Below are 16,707 nucleotides of genomic sequence, written 5' to 3'. Positions count from 1 at the left end.
ATAAAAGGTACAATTTTACATTTATAATTAACTAGCAACCAATTATTTGCTTTATTATTGCTACTTATCACCAATTTTTAAAAGGGCTTTCCATTTAGTAACTGCAATACTGAGGCATCCAGAAGAGGCCTTTATATCAAGCCTAGTCAGTGCTGGAAAAGAAAGCCAAGGATTCCCATACCTGACCTTTAGATATTTCCAAATCAATCTGTTCAAAGATGTTATTACTCACTTCTGAAGCTGATGGGACTTCAACCTGGGCCTCCTGGCTCAGAGGTAGGGACACTATCACTGTTCCACAAGAGTCACTATTGCTGATCTTTATCCAACTGAGTATTATGAGAAAAGTGTGGATGATAGACAACTCTCAATTTCATACACATGCGGTGCTTTCAAATAGAAACAGCATGCAAGCACTCAGATGGATTTTTGGGCCATACTCTGACAGTCTGCAATATAGCTACAATGATATAAGATGGAGGAACATAAGTAGGCAATTCAGCCCCTTGCGCCTGCCCTGCCATTTAATATGATCGTAGCTGATCTCACCTTGGCCTCAACTTCCCTGCCAGCTCTCTGTAACCCTTTAACTCATTATTAATTGAAACTGTCTATCTCCCAAATGTACCTGTATCCCATGTACACCATACTCTAGGTCAGGAATTCCACAGATCCATTACCTTTTAAGAAGCAATTCCTCCTCAACTGGTTCAAATTTGCCACCCCTTCGCCTAAAACTATCACCTTTTATTCTAGATTGCCCCACATGGGGAAACATCTGCTCTATGTCTACTTTGACAATCCTCTGCAGTACAGTAATTAAATCTCCTCTCATTCTTCTAAAATTTAGCCTAAAGTGCAAAAATCTTTCCTTATAAGACAAATCTTTCATCTCCGGAATTAATCCAGTGTACCTTCTGAGCATCTGAACCTTCATGGCTGATCAGATATGCCATACTCTCTATTTTCTTGTCTTTGCCCAACACCCCCTCTATTCCTTCACTCATTAAAAATCTGTCCATCTCTTGTTTCAATATGCTTAACAACACAGTCTCCACAGCCCTCGACAGTAAGAAAAATTCTACAGATTCATTACCCTCAGAAGAAGTGTCTCATCTGTCTTAAATGGGTGACCCTTACTCAGAGGTTATGGCCTCTCATCCTAAAGGGAAAACAAACATTCAGCATCTACATTGTCAAGCTCCCCAGTAATCTTATATGCTCCAGTAAAGGTCATGCTTCAATCATCTAAACTTCAATGCGTACAGACCCAACCCACTCAAGCTCTCCTCATAAGAAATCCTTCCCATAACTGGGATCAACCTAGTGAACCTTCGCTAGACTGAACATCTTTCCTTAGATAAGAGAACTTTAACTGTTCATATTCTAGGTGTGGTTTAATTAGTGTCTTGTATGTGACCATGCTATGCTGTGGGATACTTCAGAAGTCTCAAATTAAGGATGTTGTGGAAATTGCCCAGAGCATTTGAACTCCCAATGGACAATTACCTACTGCCTTGAACCCTTAAGTTTGAGTTAGAGACTGAGGCTTTGAACAGTTCTGACTTAGCTGCCAACATAGTTAGGTGTTAAGAAGAATCTTAGACTACTTCCAGAGTGACCAAAAAAGTAACCCTTCAAATCATTCAGATTTATATCCCCTACACCTTCACCCTTGACTCTCCCCCAAACCAAATCCCATCAACCTCACCCAATTAGGCCTGATCTGACTTCACCCTTTCTCTCAATCCTGACTCCTACTGACTTGACATCAACTCCTTCCTTAGGACATAGAAGCAGAAGTAGGCCATTCAGCTCAGAGTCTACTCTGCCATCCATTCAGGTCATGGCTGATCTGATAATTCTCAACTTCATATTACTGCCTTTCCCTCAAATGTTTGACTCCCTTAAATGATTAAAAATCTTAGTCTTGAATATACTTAATGGCCCAATCTCAACAGCCCTCTGTAGTAAAACAATTCCATAGATCCATAGCCCTCAAAATAAATTCCTCATCTCGGTCTTAAATGAGCAACCCCTTACACTGATATTATGCTCTCTGCTTCCAGACACTCCCAAAAAGGGAAACAATCTCTTCACATCTACACTGTCAATGCTCTCAAGAATCACGTATATTTCAATAAAGATCACCTCTCATTTTTCTAAAACCAGGTCCAACCTATTTAACCTTGCCACATGAGACAGTCCCTTCATATTCTGAATTGGTCTTGTTAATCTTCCCTGGATTGTCTCCAATGCCAGTATATCACTCTTAAGAGAAGCCACCCAAAACTGTTCACAATATTCCATCCTTACTAGTTGCCTTCCAATCTATTTTTGGGTCTACTGAAATTATGGCAATAATATATTCCATTTTCCATCCAAGTAATTTTTAAAAATCTGACCCAATGCTGATTCCTTCTCAAATCTTTCCAATCCAATTTTCTCCAATGTGTTGACTTGACTAGTCTAACCTCAACCCATCCAACTTGTCCCCTTCTGACCCAACTGCCTATCTCATCCACCTTCCAGGCTATTCAAGTGCCACCCCAATTAACTCATGCATCTATGACTCTATCCCCTACACTTTTACGTTCACTCCTTGGCTTTCCAAAAAAACTTCAGGACATTTAAACTCTATTTGCTAGAAATTGATAACCAGTGTTGTAAAAAAAGAAATCCGGATTCTCTACTCTGCTCTGCTCTCTGAGATTTGCTGCATTGAGTTGGTTATGAAGAAAATCACTCAAAAAAATCAGAGGAAATCAAGTGCATTTTTTATTGTCAGTCAGAAACAGGACTACAAATCCCAAAAGAAATGGGCCATGGACTTTCTCCATTGATTTTCAATGTGCTCATGGTAATCACATTCTCAATTCTGATTTAAAGCAGCGGGTTCAAGACCCAGTTCAGTGACTTCAGTTTAAGTGCTGCTACTTCAATGCAGCACTAAATGAGTGCTGAATCATTGGAGGTACCAATATTTGGAAGAAACGTTGATCAATCTGAGAAGTTTACACTATTCAAACAAGAGAAGAGGAACATACAAATTAGATGCAGGAGTGGGTCATTCAGTCACTTGAGACTGCTTCACCATTCAATTAGAACGTACCCAAATGAATATTTACTTCTTGAACAAAAGCTAAAAAGAAATCCTAGATATGAACTTGAGGACATTTTAGGGTCAAAGTCAGCACCAAAAAAACGTTTTTGTCCCCCCATTATCTTCAGTTCTTTAGTTGCAATCCATTCAGGCAGTTTACTGCCCTGGTCTCTTGGTTTATAATTCAATAATAGTCACTTTTTTTTTGGGAATGGCAGAGGGGGAAGATTTGGAAATCCTGTCCCTCTGCTGGACCTCTTGGATTGTATTTCTGTTTCATAGTAAGTAGGAATAAGCAGAGGACATTTAGCTCCATCATTCATACAGATTATAACTGATCTTCTCCATCAACAGTAGTTTCCCCACAGTATCCCTATTTCCCTCAATATCATCTAATCTTTCAATCGCTGTCTTGGAAATAGACAATTCCACAAATTCGCCACTATCTGACTGCAGGAATTGCTCATCATCTCAATATTAAATGAGCTACCTCTTATTCAAAGGCAATACGCCCTAGTTCTACACACTTGTATGCTTTAATGAGGTAATCCCTCATTCATCTAAACTCTAGAAATTATAGGTTACAGTCACCTCAATCTCTCTTCGCAGAATAATCCTGCCAACCCTGGCAACAGTGTGGACAACCTTTGTGGTACTCCTTTTATGGCAAATATTCTAATGGTCAAAAACTTGATTCAGTTTTTTGAAGATGTAACAAAGAAGATTGATGAGGGCAGAGCAGTAAGTGTGATCTATATGGACTTCAGTAAGGCATTTGACCAGGTTCCCCATGGGAGATTAGATTAGATTAGATTACTTACAGTGTGGAAACAGGCCCTTCGGCCCAACAAGCCCACACCGCCACGCCGAAGCGCAACCCACCCATACCCCTAACACTACGGGCAATTTAGCGTGGCCAATTCACCTGACCTGCACATCTTTGGAATGTGGGAGGAAACCAAAGCACCCGGAGGAAACCCACGCAGACACGGGGAGAATGTACAAACTCCACACAGAGAGTCGCCTGAGGCGGGAATTGAACCCGGGTCTCTGGCGCTGTGAGGCAGCAGTGCTAACCACTGTGCCACCGTGCCACCCACCGAGACTGGTGAGCAAGGTTAGATCTCATGGAATACAGGGAGAACTAGCCATTTGGATACAGAACTGGCTCAAAGGTAGAAGACAGAGGGTGGTGGTGGAGGGTTGTTTTTCAGACTGGAAGCCTGTGACCAATGGAGTGCCACAAGGCTGGGCCCTCTACTTTTTGTCATTTACATAAATGATTTGGATGCGACCATAAGAGATACGGTTAGTAAGTTTGCAGATGACACCAAAATTGAAGGTGTAGTGGAAAGCAAAGAGGGTTACCTCAGATTACAACAGGATCTGGACCAGATGAGCCAATGGGCTGAGAAGTGGCAGATGGAGTTTAATTCAGATAAATGCAAGGTGCTGCATTTTGGGAAAGCAAATCTTAGCAGGATTTATACACTTAATGGTAAGGTCCTAGGAAATGTTGCTGAACAAAGAGACCTTGGAGTGCAGGTTCATAGCTCCTTGAAAGTGGAGTCGCAGGTAGATAGGATAGTGAAGGCGGCATTTGGTATGCTTTCTTTTATTGGTCAGTGTATGAAGTGCAAGAATTGGGAGGTCATGTTGCGGCTGTACAGGACATTGGTTAGGCCACTGTTGGAATATTGCATGCAATTCTGGTCTCCTGCCTTTCAGAAAGAGGTTGTGAAACTTGAAAGGGTTCAGAAAAGATTTACAGGATGTTGCCAGGGTTGGAGGAATTGAGCTATGGGGAGAGACTGAACAGGCTGGGGCTGTTTTCCCTCGGAGGCTGAGGGGTGACCTTAGAGGTTTACAAAATCATGAGGGACATGGATAGGTTAAATAGGCAAAGTCTTTTCCCTGGGTTCGGGGAGTCCAGAACTAGAGGGCATAGGTTTAGGGTGGGGGGAGGAGAGAAGATATAAAAGAGACCTAAGGGGCAACGTTTTCCCCCACACATAGGGTGGTACGGGTACAGAATGAGCTGCCAGAGAAAGTGGTGGAGGTCGGTACAATTGCAACATTTAAGAGGCATTTGGATGGGTATGTGAATAGGAAGGGTTTAGAGAGAAATGGGCCGGGTGCTGGCAGGTGGGACTAGATTGGGTTGGGATATCTGGTCGGCATGGACGGGTTGGAACGAAAAGTCTGTTTCCATGCAGTACATCTCTATGACTATGGTTCTACAAAAGTCAAAAAAATGTATTTGTAAAGATCCTCCAGCTGTGAAATAACCGAGCTTTCTACCAGTTTCATAGAGACATCGAAAATAGGTGGTGCTGGTCATTCAGCCCTCTGAGCCTGCTCTATCATTCACTAAAGTCCTGGTTTTTGCCCATACACTTTAATCCCTTTAGCCCTAATATTTGACACCATTTTGAAAATATTTAATGTTGTGGTCTCAACCATTTTCTGCGGCAGTGAATGCCACAAGTACACTACACGCTGGGTGAAAACAAATCTTACCTCAGCCTGAAATGGCCTACCTGTGACCTTAAAATTTGACCCTCAATTCTGGACTTCCCTGTCATTAGGGCATCCTTCTTGTGTTTATTCTGCCTAGTCCTGTTAAAAGCGGACATATTTCTCAGATCTCAAATCAATCATCCTTCTAAACTTCAGTAAACATAGATAAAAACAGCCCAGTCTCTCTTCATAGGTCAGTCCTGCCATCCAAGGAATCAGTCTGGTAAACCAACACTGCGTTCACTCCAAAGCCAGATCCTTTCTCAGGTAAGGAGACCAAACTGCACAACTCCCCCAGGTATAGTCATTACAAGGCCCTATATAATTACAGCAAGACAGCCCGAACCCGGTGTTCCAATCATCTCAATATGAGGGAAATCATACCATTTGTCTTCTTCACCACCTGCTAGGGCAGGTAATGGCTTAGTGGTATTATCACTAGACTATTAATCTATTGATCCAGAATGTCCTGGGGACCTAGGTTCAAATCCCACCATTACAGCAGATGGTGAAATTTGAATTCAATAAAAAGTCTGGAATTAAGAGTCTAATAATAATCACAAATCCATTGTATGTTGACATTAAAACACATCTGGTTCACTAATGTCGAGGGAAAGAAGCTGCCATCCTTGTCTGGCCCACATGTGACTCTAGATCCACACAATGTGGTTGACTCTTAACCGCCTTCTGGGTAACTAGAGATGGGCCATAAATGTTGGCTGAGCTAGCAATGCCCTCATCCCATGAATGAATTTAAAAAAACTGTGCCTGAATGCTTAGATTCAGGTGATTGGTGTACTAGGACACCCACACCTCAATTCACCTCTCTCACATCATTGTATTTTTGTTACCGAAGTGAATAATCTCCCATTTATCCGCATTATACTTCATCTGCCTTGCACTCCGCACACTCACTCAACTAGTCCAATTCACATTGAAGCATCTTTGCATCCCCCTCACAGCTCATCCACCAACCAGGATATGCGTTGTCTGTAAACTTTGAGATATTACAAAGAGTTCCCTCATCTAAATCAATATATATTGTGAACAGCTCCGATCCCAAGGTATCTCACCCATCATGCCTGCCTCTCAGAAAAAGATGAGCTTACCCTTGATTTCCAATCTGCCATCTATATCAGGAAACTATCCCCAATCCCATGTGCTTTAATGTTTTGTGCAAATTATACAAAACCTTCTCAAAGTCCAAGTTAAATGACATCTACCGTTCCCCCCCCCCCACTTATCAACTCTACAAGTCTTCAAAAATTCAAAAAAGTCTTCAAGCATGATTTCCCCTTTTATAAATCCATGCTGGCGCTATCCAGTTCTGTCACTATTTTCCATGTGCTCTGTTATTAAACCTTTTATAATACAGGGCAGAAGTGAGGACTGCAGGTGCTGGAAAAGCCCTTTGGACGGGCTTTTGCCCGAAACATCGATTTTCCTGCTCATTGGATGCTGCCTGACCTGCTATGCTTTTCCAGCACCACTATAATCTAAACTTTTATAATACAGTCTAGCATTTCCCCCACAATGCCAGGCTAACTGATCTATAATTCCCTGTTTTCTCTCTACCTTCTTAAGTAATGGGGTTACATTGGTTACACTCCAATCTATAAGAACTGTTTCAGAGTGGAAGCTGAGCACCAATGCATCCACTATTTCTTCCTTAAATACTCCGGGATGTAGATTAAGAGCCGGGGATTTATTGGTTATGAATCAATTTCCCCAGTACCATTTCCTTCAGTTCCTCACCCTAAACAAACTCTTTGCTCGCCTACATTTTTGGGATGTTATTGGTATCCTACTTTCGTGTGGACAGATTCAAATTATATATTTAATTGGTCTCCCATCTCTTTATTCCCCATTCTAACTGCCCTGTTGCTGCTTGTAACTGACTTGCATTTGTCTTCAGTAATCCTTTTCTCTTCACATACAAAACTGATTACTTCTAAGAGGTATGCTTCCTGAAAATTTACTCTCATACTCAAATTTCCGCTCTTAATCTATCCATTTGGCCGCCTCTACTGAAATCTAAACTGCTCCCAATCCTTCGATCTGGTCCTCTTTTTAGCCCATTTGTATGCTCATTCCTTGGGTCCAAGGCTTTCCCTAATTGCCTTCATAACCCATGGCTGGAACACCTTTCCCATTTTATGTTTGTGCCAGACAATAATGAACAATCTTTGCTGTTCATCCATAAGCTCTTTAAATGTTTGGCGATCTTCCTGCTCCTCTGATGCTGCCCGACCTGCTGTGCCTTTCCAGCACCACTCTGATCTAAACTCTGGTTTCCAGCATCTGCAGTCCTCACCTTTGCACAAATGTTTGGCATTGCCTATCCAGCATTATCCGTTACAGTAAACTTCCCCAATTCAAAACTGCATTTTGGCAGTACCTCACAGATGTCTTTCAGATGCTTGATGTAGACTCGTTCTGTGTTCATGATCTCTTGGATAACATTTGTTCGCATCTGCCTCTGATTCTCTGCATTTTTGAGTAGGTGTTTACTGCAGCTGGCATTCAGTTGTTCATCCGCAAACTTTCCAGTGCATTCAGCTGCAGCATCTTCTTGGTTCACTCGCAGCTATTAAAAATAATGAAGGATTTAGGAAATCTGTCATTATAGTAACATACATTCAAACCAGAAAAGCTTCCATACTCCTTGAATAGTATTGTGTTTTAAAAGTAATTATAAATTCTAAATTACGCATGCCCACGCCTATTCTTTCTTCAGTACTTTTCATGAATGTCACTACAATTCATGTTGTTGTAAATGATTTATTGTGATTCTCAACACATTATATAGGTCTAGATGAATTATCCTTTACTGTCCTTCTGTCTTATTATAAGGATGATAACCCTATAAATGACAATCACGTCAGAATGGATCAGATGATAGTTTCTCTATATAAACTGAAATTTCTTGGGTAAAAGAAAACAAACTATTGATGAAGAAAATATATGAATTGAATTAAACCTGTCTAATTTCCTTGAACTGTTGTACTTCATAGGCCACAGTCTCACGCTGTAAACAAAAAATAAGATTGCAACAATCTTCAAACTACATCAAAACAATTTAGTTGAATCCAGCAGGAGACACAGAGAGTAATGGTGGAGGGCTGTTTTTCAGACTGGAGGCCTGTGACCAACTGTGTTCCACAAGGATCAGTTCTGGGTCTTCTTTGGTTCATCATTTATATAAATGATCTGGATGAGAATATAGTAGGCACGGTAAGTAAGTCTACAAGTGACATCTAAATTGGTAACATCGTAGACAGTGAAGATGGTTTTCTAAGATTACAAAAAGTGATATTGATCAAATGGGTCAACGGACTGAAAAACGGCAGATGGAGTTCAATCTGGATAAATGTGAGGCATTGCATTTTGACACAACAAACAAGGGTAGGGCTTATACAATTAATGTAGGGCTTTGAGTAGTGTTACAGAACAGAGGGACCTCAGGGTGCAGGTATGTGATTCTTTCAAGTTTGCATCACATATAGACAGGATGATTAAAAGGATCCTTATTGCTCAGTCCTTTCAGTATAGGAGTTTGGAAGTCATGCTGAGGTTGTACAGGACGCTGGTGAGGTCTCTTCTCGAAGACTATGTCCTGTTCTGGTTGCACAGTTATAGGAAGGGTATTATCAAGCTGGAGAGGACTCAGAATAGACGTTGCTGGGTATGGAAGGTTTGAGTTATAGAAAGAAAGGCTAGTAGGAGGTTGAGAGGCAATCTTTAGAAGGTTATAAAATAATGAGAGATATAGATAGAGTTAATGATGGCTGTCTTTTCCCAGGATGGGGGACTTGAAGACGACGGGGCACATTTTTAAAGGTGACAGGAGACAGATTTTAAAAAGACGTGAGGCCATTTTTTATTTTAAACCGAGGGCATTTTGTATGGGGAATGGACCTTCTGAGAAAGTGGTGGATACAGGTACAATTACAATGTTTAAAAGACATTTGGATAGATACACACATTGGAGAGGTGTGGAGGGATATGGGCAAAAAGGTGGGACTTGTTTAGTTTGGGATTATGTTCAGCATAAACTAGTTGGACCGGAGGGTATGTTAATGTGCTATATGACTCTACGACTCTACAACCGGCAGTATACGTACAGGTGCACAATCCTTTATCTGAAATGCTTGGGACCAGCTTGTTTTTGGAATTCAGAATTTTTTGAATTTCAGAATAAGTGAGCTTGACAGTGAAATTTTTAAAAATCTTACTGGAGGTGCACACTTACTAAGTAAAATAGGGCCCTGAAACAGAATCGAAGCCTGCTGGTGCTGGGCCACACCACATCTATTCCTGATGAAGGGCTTTTGCCTGAAACGTCGATTTTCCTGCTCCTCGGATGCTGCCTGACCTGCTGTGCTTTTCCAGCACCACTCTGTTCTAAACCCTGGGCCACACCACCCACATTGCATCTGACTGATACGCATCGAGTGGGTGTCGACTTGGGTTAACTGTTTGCACGCCAAACCACCTTGTTAATATGGAAAAAAATCTTTCACAAAAAACCTTCAGATTTTGGAGCTTGGCTGTTCGTGCTACGTTCCCCTGAGAATCCAACACCCCCTACATTTTCCAAAACAGCATACCTGCTTGAAATGGGTATATCCACAAAAAAGACTCCTGCACTAGCTGCCTACCTCTCTTACCCTTCCTGGAGTTAACCCATCTGTGTGATTAGATTAGATTAGATTAGATTAGATTAGATTACTTACAGTGTGGAAACAGGCCCTTCGGCCCAACAAGTCCACACTGCCCCACCGAAGCGTAACCCACCCATACCCCTACATCTATATCTGTATCTACCCCTTACCTAACAACTACGGGCAATTTAGCATGGCCAATTCACCTAACCTGCACATCTTTGGAGTGTGGGAGGAAACCGGAGCACCCGGAGGAAACCCACGCAGACACGGGGAGAACGTGCAAACTCCACACAGTCAGTCGCCTGAGGCAGGATTGTATCTGATACTTTCCCCCCCCTTCCTATAACTGCCATCCATCACATACTGTTGCTGTTGCAAATTCCTCATCGCTTCTATTGGTCTCTCCAACTGATCCACTCGATCTGATATGGCAGATATAATCCGCAGTAACCTTTAAACTCCCACATCTGACAAGAAGTACATATCACTGCAAAGGCCATTTTTGCTCCTTTACAATCTACAGACCCAGAAAATAACACCATCTTATTCCTCTACAAACACTGCCCCAGGTTAAAATATAAGCCTTAGCTATTAATTTAAGTTTAATCAAGAGATTTCTCTTCAAAAACATTTAATCAAGAAAGAATCCACTGTACTCACTACTGCAGCCTCTCTCCTGGACAGACTTAAAACTACAATTAACTTATCTGATTCTGTGTTGTGAACTTCGTCCAACAGTTCCTCCAAGATTAGTTGGGAATTTTACTGTTTGTTAACTTTCCCAGATGCACTCCGATGTCCAGCAATACACTAATTCAAACAGCAAAGGCGGTAACTGTGCAAATTCTCTCTCTTTTGCACTGTCCTCACCATGTGCTTCCTTTGTCTGTTCTTCGCCCTTTTAAACTTCTGTTGTTTTGACTTTTTTTTTCCAAAGTTCCAAAACAATGCAACAGCATATAAAACAGTAATTGCTGCTCCTGGAATTCAAGGAAATCACTCCAACACCTAAAATACCTCAAAAAAAAAGGAGCAGCTCTTACAGCCAGAAATTTTTCCCATCCTCCATCTTAGATGGTAAGGTTCAAACTAGCTATCAGAAAGGATAATGAGAGTTTAAACCTTACAACACTTAAATTGTGGAAGGGTTCATTTCAGTGAGCTTAGAGTAGTTCTGGTCCAGGTAAATTGGACTCAAAGGATGGCAGGTAAATCGGTATTTGGACAGAGAACTGTTAAATAAAGGATCCCACCCAGACCCATTACTCTACATTTCCCCAGACTAATGCACCTAGCCTTCACATCCCTGAACACTATGGGCAATTTAACGTGGCAAATTCACCTAATCGGCACATCTTTGCATTGTGGGAGGAAACCAGAGCATGTGGACGAAACTCTCACACACACGGGAGATTACGCAAACGCCATGAACTGGATCAGAATAAGGAACCCACTGTGTTTAGAGAAAAATGTTTCGAGTACAGTTAAGGTACAATGAGAAAAGATATAGAGGACAAACTGATTTTTTTTTGCATAAAAGGAGCTGAGAGAGGGCAGCATGATTCAAAAATGGGTTTACATGACTAATGTCATGTTGATTATTTACATTTGAGAACCAGACTGAATATAAAAACTTTTGAAGAGTATTGAAAAAGAAATAAGCATAGCAAAGATAGTTTATGAAACGAGACTGAAATCAACAGATTTTAAGATGATCATAACCACTGCATCCATTATCTCTGAAGCTACATTTTTAAGAATGCTTGGACATATGCCACTGGGTTAATGGAATTTGTTAGCTTTTGATCTGTTTATTATTAATCAAGAGGAAAATAATCTTAAGTTTCTCACTTTCATCAAGTCCTTGATTCCCCACTTTGTTTTATTACTGTTCTACTCTGAAGGCAGGCAAAAAATTTACATGTCTTTACTATTTCCTTATTTCTTTTTATAAGGTCTGCACTCTTAGCTTCTAAGGGGCCCATACTTCCTTTTATTGCTCTCCTTTTGGTATACTTACTGAGGCTGAGTTTTTAGTTCTTAAATCAGTATTTCTTGCTGGTTTACTTCCATACTTCATTTATTTTGATCAATCCATAGCTGGTTCCTAAAATTCTCCAATTTTACATGCCATCGTGAAAGTTCTTTTTCTACATATGGTCCCTCACAGTTAAGTTCTTAAATTAGGCATATCGCAGCAAAATGCAAAGAGTTGTCAAGCTTTCATCTTAAATGTGAAGTACAAAAAATCGTGAGAGAGTCAGCAACAGGGCTTCAATGGTAATGGAAGAATTTACTGGTCCACTTCACCAGTTTCTTTATATTCCAGCAGAATTAGGAAATGAGGCACTGGGAGGAGTGCAAAAGGAAAGAAGGCCTACTGCCAAATTAAAAGTTTTCAAGAAAAGTTGCCAACCTGCCCTGAAAAGTTATTATACTTCTGCAGTTTTGTATTAAAAACATACTCGAACAAAGCTAGCAGGAAACCAGGCTTCTTTTTCTTCAATCATGCCCCACCACCATTCCTTGTTGGAGGCATCAAGGACTCTGATGACTTCTCCAGCTTTAAATCCAAGTTCTTGATCATCCATTGTAACATGATCCCATAACGCTTCTGCATAGACATTGTGGCCATCGCTTATCAACTACAGGGGAAAAAAGAAATCCGTTTACAACTGCTTCAATAAATTAAAACAAAATGCAAAAATATGTACTATTTCCACTAGGAATGAAAAAAATACACAAAAATAGTGCAAGGTCTCAATAAGTTGGAGAATTTATCCTATGAATATCGGTAGTCTTTTATTGCCCAATCTCAGATTGGGCAGGCACTAAAATTGACCTCAGTCAGAGTTAGAAACTGGAACATAGACTTATCCTGTAATTTTCCACATGGAAAAAGGCTAATTGCTTGAAATGCTAGAGGGTGCCTGGCATCTACAGAACAGCCATATCACAAGTCTGTAGGAAAAACACCGGAGAAAATCATTTTGAACATAAAAAATTTTGGTCTTTATTTTTCCATTATTTATAATATTTCTTTAATCTCTGGCAATTAACTAGTGGTAAGAAATTTTAAGTGCATAACAAAAAATGAAACATAATCGGACCTAGTGAACCAAAAGTTGGCCACTGACTTTTAGCACATCGACAGTGAAAGTGAAGTGACGATACACTCTGATGTTATTATAATTTTAGATCTTGCATAGTACTGCTCATGGTAGATGCTTTAAAGAATGCAGTGTCCTCCTAAAATATACCTGCTGCAGCTATTTGTGTCATTAAGGTAGTGTTGTCCAATAGGATTTAGATGCTCACTAAACACATTGAGATTAGATCACCGTATTCACATGATACAAAGTGCATGCAAAGGATAGGGTGAACCTTACACCTGAAGGGGAGGCTACAAGCAAAACCTTAATATGTTGTTATGTGATATAATACTTAAAAGGATAAGTTGAAAGGAAAAGCTACAAAACTGTTTTTAAATAATTGCATGAAACATTACAAGCACTTCAGAGAAGAATGGAGAATGTTTGAACAGGGAAATGGATGAAGAAGCTAATTTTAGCAATAATTTAAAAACCATCTATGAAAATCCAAGGCCAAACATGACAGCACTGAAAACTCTGCATGGAAATGGAGAAAATATAACTAGCACTCCTAAGGATGAAAAAAAAATCTACCGAGTGAGCAGAATACGGACAGAAAGTATTAGAATACATACCAGTCTTTGAAGTTGACAAAGTGAAAACACGTGAAAGGAAACTTTCTAAATACAATTAACCTCTCTAGTGAGGCAAATGCTGATAGTCATAACCCCAATGGGTACATCCTGATAAGTCAGAATTGCACCATTGCTCCAATCCTTCCCTGCTGTGTCGCTTTGCCATATTAACGGTAAAACAATCATTGTCTCAGAATATCTGACGTGTCTTGAGCAATGTTGCAGCATTGTGTTCACGTAATTAACAGAAAATGGAGAGGGGGAGGACGGTGGAGGGAGGGAAAGCGGGAAAGCAAGTGAGAAGGAATGAACCAAAGAAAGGAGGAAAAGAGAAAAGAAAGGAGGAACAAACACACACACACACACACACAAACTCTTCATTAATTCAAAGCCCAGGTTGAAGTGCACAGTAAGGAAGTAACTGACCTTTATTTGGTGAAATAATGGAATCAAACTTTAAATCAACCAAAATACCTCATTTATAGCAAGCTGTTCTCCACCAGGTTGAAGGTATCTGGGATTTGCCTGGCATATTTCCTCATATGCAAAATCTTCTTCACTGCCATTGTCATCAGCAAGTGCAGAAGACTCTGTGCTTCCATCTGCCGAAACTAACAATAAAAATGTAATGTTTAAAGGATCCACATCTAGACAGTTTGCACTGCATTTTAACTTGTAACTGCATTATAGTTCAGAACTTGCTTGCATGCCTCAACTAAATTATATTAAGTTTAAATTATTTTAAATTATTCTGGTACAGATGTGCTTAACCAATTAAATTCAGCTCAAAAAAGCACACCATCCAAGTTATCGAATAGAAACCCTTAGCCCAAATTTCAATAAAATCTTGACACATGAAATATGTACTTGTGGAGAAGGTTTGCAGGGAGTGGGGCAGAATGAGAAGCATAGGTCAATACAATAACTTTTGAAAAGCTGCTAATTGTTTAAAAGGGGAAGCTGTAATGTGACAAAGGATAAATCATTGTTGATTGCAGGTTCTGTTTCAAGCAGCAGAGCAGAGCAGAATGGCTCGAAACCTGCAGCTGAAGGCCACTGTCCATTAGCAGGTAAACATAAATATAAACATTTATGCAAATTTTTCAGACTCCTTGATAGCCTGTGATACAAGTCAAATATTTTGTCAAATGATTGGCTTGTAAAGAACATTAGTTTCTGTAATTTTCAGTATACAAGCTGGTTGGTTTGATTGTTTTTAGTGCAATTAACCAGGGAAAGAACCAATGACAATTCAAATACCAGTATTTCACAATGACAGCAGCAGCCAAACCTCCTCAGGGATGGTTTTATACATGCACCATGATGTAGTGCGAACTAAGTTTTCTCCTTTACATTGGACAGTATCATTAGTCTATAATGAAATATTATTAGCACACTTTTGGATGTAGCATTAAAAAGGCACATTTTAAAGTAAACAAAGGATTAGGAGAACCAACACCACAAGTAAAAATAAGTGGTATAGTATTATATGGGTCAGACTAAATGAGAACCCAATTTTGTCTAAATAAGATTTACAATGCATGGACGTAACTGCACGAAGCACAATAAATAAGGCCAGTAAGTTGCAGATTGAGACAGTTACATGGAAATATGGCAAAGTGATAACTGAGACTTGACTCAGGACTGGTTACAAAATACTCCTGGATACAAGTCTCTCATTACAAAACAAGACAGAAAACAAAATGATGGGGTCAGATGGGGCTTGGCTGTATTGATCAAAGAGAATATTACTATGAAGAAAGGGGAGGGGTCTTGGACAGATTGTAATTAGCTAACTTAAGATAGAGGTATCATTTGGGTATATTCCAAATGCCACTATCTAGCAGCAAAGATACAAAAGAAGCAAATGTGCAGGAAAATTTAAAAAAGGAAAACTGCAGCATTGAGTGCCATCATCAACTTAAATAAAAGGAAAATAATGGGTGTATTAGAGATAGTCAGCATGGCTTGATTTGGAGGAGGCCTTGCCTCATGTTTGATTGAAGTTTGTGAGGAGAGGGAGGGAGTGAGGGGCAGGAGAGGAACGGGTCTGGGGAGAAAGTGCGAGGAGAGAGTGTGGGGCGTCACTCTGACTAGAGGTTTGTGGTCAGTGGTGTTCCATAGGATTACCTGTTGGGACCTCTCTTCTTTGTGATGTGCATAAATGATTTGGATGAAGAAGGTGGTGGTTGGTTTAGTAAATTTGGAGATGCCATGAAAATTGGTGAAGTTGCAGACAGCGAGGAAGGTTGTCAAAGAATACAGAATGATATGGATCAGTTGGAAAGTTGGGCTGAGAAACAACAGGTGGAGTTTAATATGGACAAGTGAGAGGTCAAATGCAAGAGCAAAATACACAGTAAATGGCAGAACCTTTATGAGCTTTAATACATAGAGGAATCTTGGGGTACAAGCCTACAACTCCTTGAAAGTGGCAACACAAGTGGATAATATGGTAAAGCAAGTGCAAGACATGTTTGCCTTCATTGATCAGGTTATTGGTTATAAAAGTTGGTAATAGCTGATTGAAGAGTCCAGCCAGAAACATTGACCCTCCTGCTTTTCTGATACATCTTGTCCTGTTGTGCTTTTACCAGCTCCACATTGTATTGATTATAAAAGTTGAAGTCTATATTGCAGCTGTGTAAGACTTTAGTTAAGTCAGATTTGCAATTTTGTACATGGTTCTG

At 40.2% G+C, this 16,707-nt stretch overlaps 1 protein-coding gene across 12 annotated transcripts in view; it reads right to left on the bottom strand.

Annotated features, from left to right (window-relative positions):
* LOC140481336 (spermatogenesis-associated protein 13-like) overlaps positions 1 to 16,707 on the bottom strand; it is a 237,817-nt gene that overhangs the window by 20,638 nt on the left and 200,472 nt on the right. For 11 of the 12 annotated variants that reach the window (XM_072577338.1, XM_072577342.1, XM_072577339.1 and 8 more), the window contains 3 exons: positions 14,492 to 14,628; positions 12,756 to 12,935; positions 8,022 to 8,210 (listed from right to left, as the gene is read on the bottom strand). In XM_072577338.1, the coding sequence (XP_072433439.1) occupies positions 8,022 to 8,210; positions 12,756 to 12,935; positions 14,492 to 14,628 (506 nt within the window). Of the gene's footprint in view, positions 1 to 8,021; positions 8,211 to 12,706; positions 12,936 to 14,491; positions 14,629 to 16,707 lie in introns of those variants that run through there. The other variant, XM_072577351.1, reaches the window with a different exon arrangement.

This window comes from Chiloscyllium punctatum, chromosome 9, assembly GCF_047496795.1.
Source record: "Chiloscyllium punctatum isolate Juve2018m chromosome 9, sChiPun1.3, whole genome shotgun sequence".
Taxonomy (NCBI): domain Eukaryota; kingdom Metazoa; phylum Chordata; class Chondrichthyes; order Orectolobiformes; family Hemiscylliidae; genus Chiloscyllium; species Chiloscyllium punctatum.
This window is presented reverse-complemented; position numbering and strand designations above follow the sequence as displayed.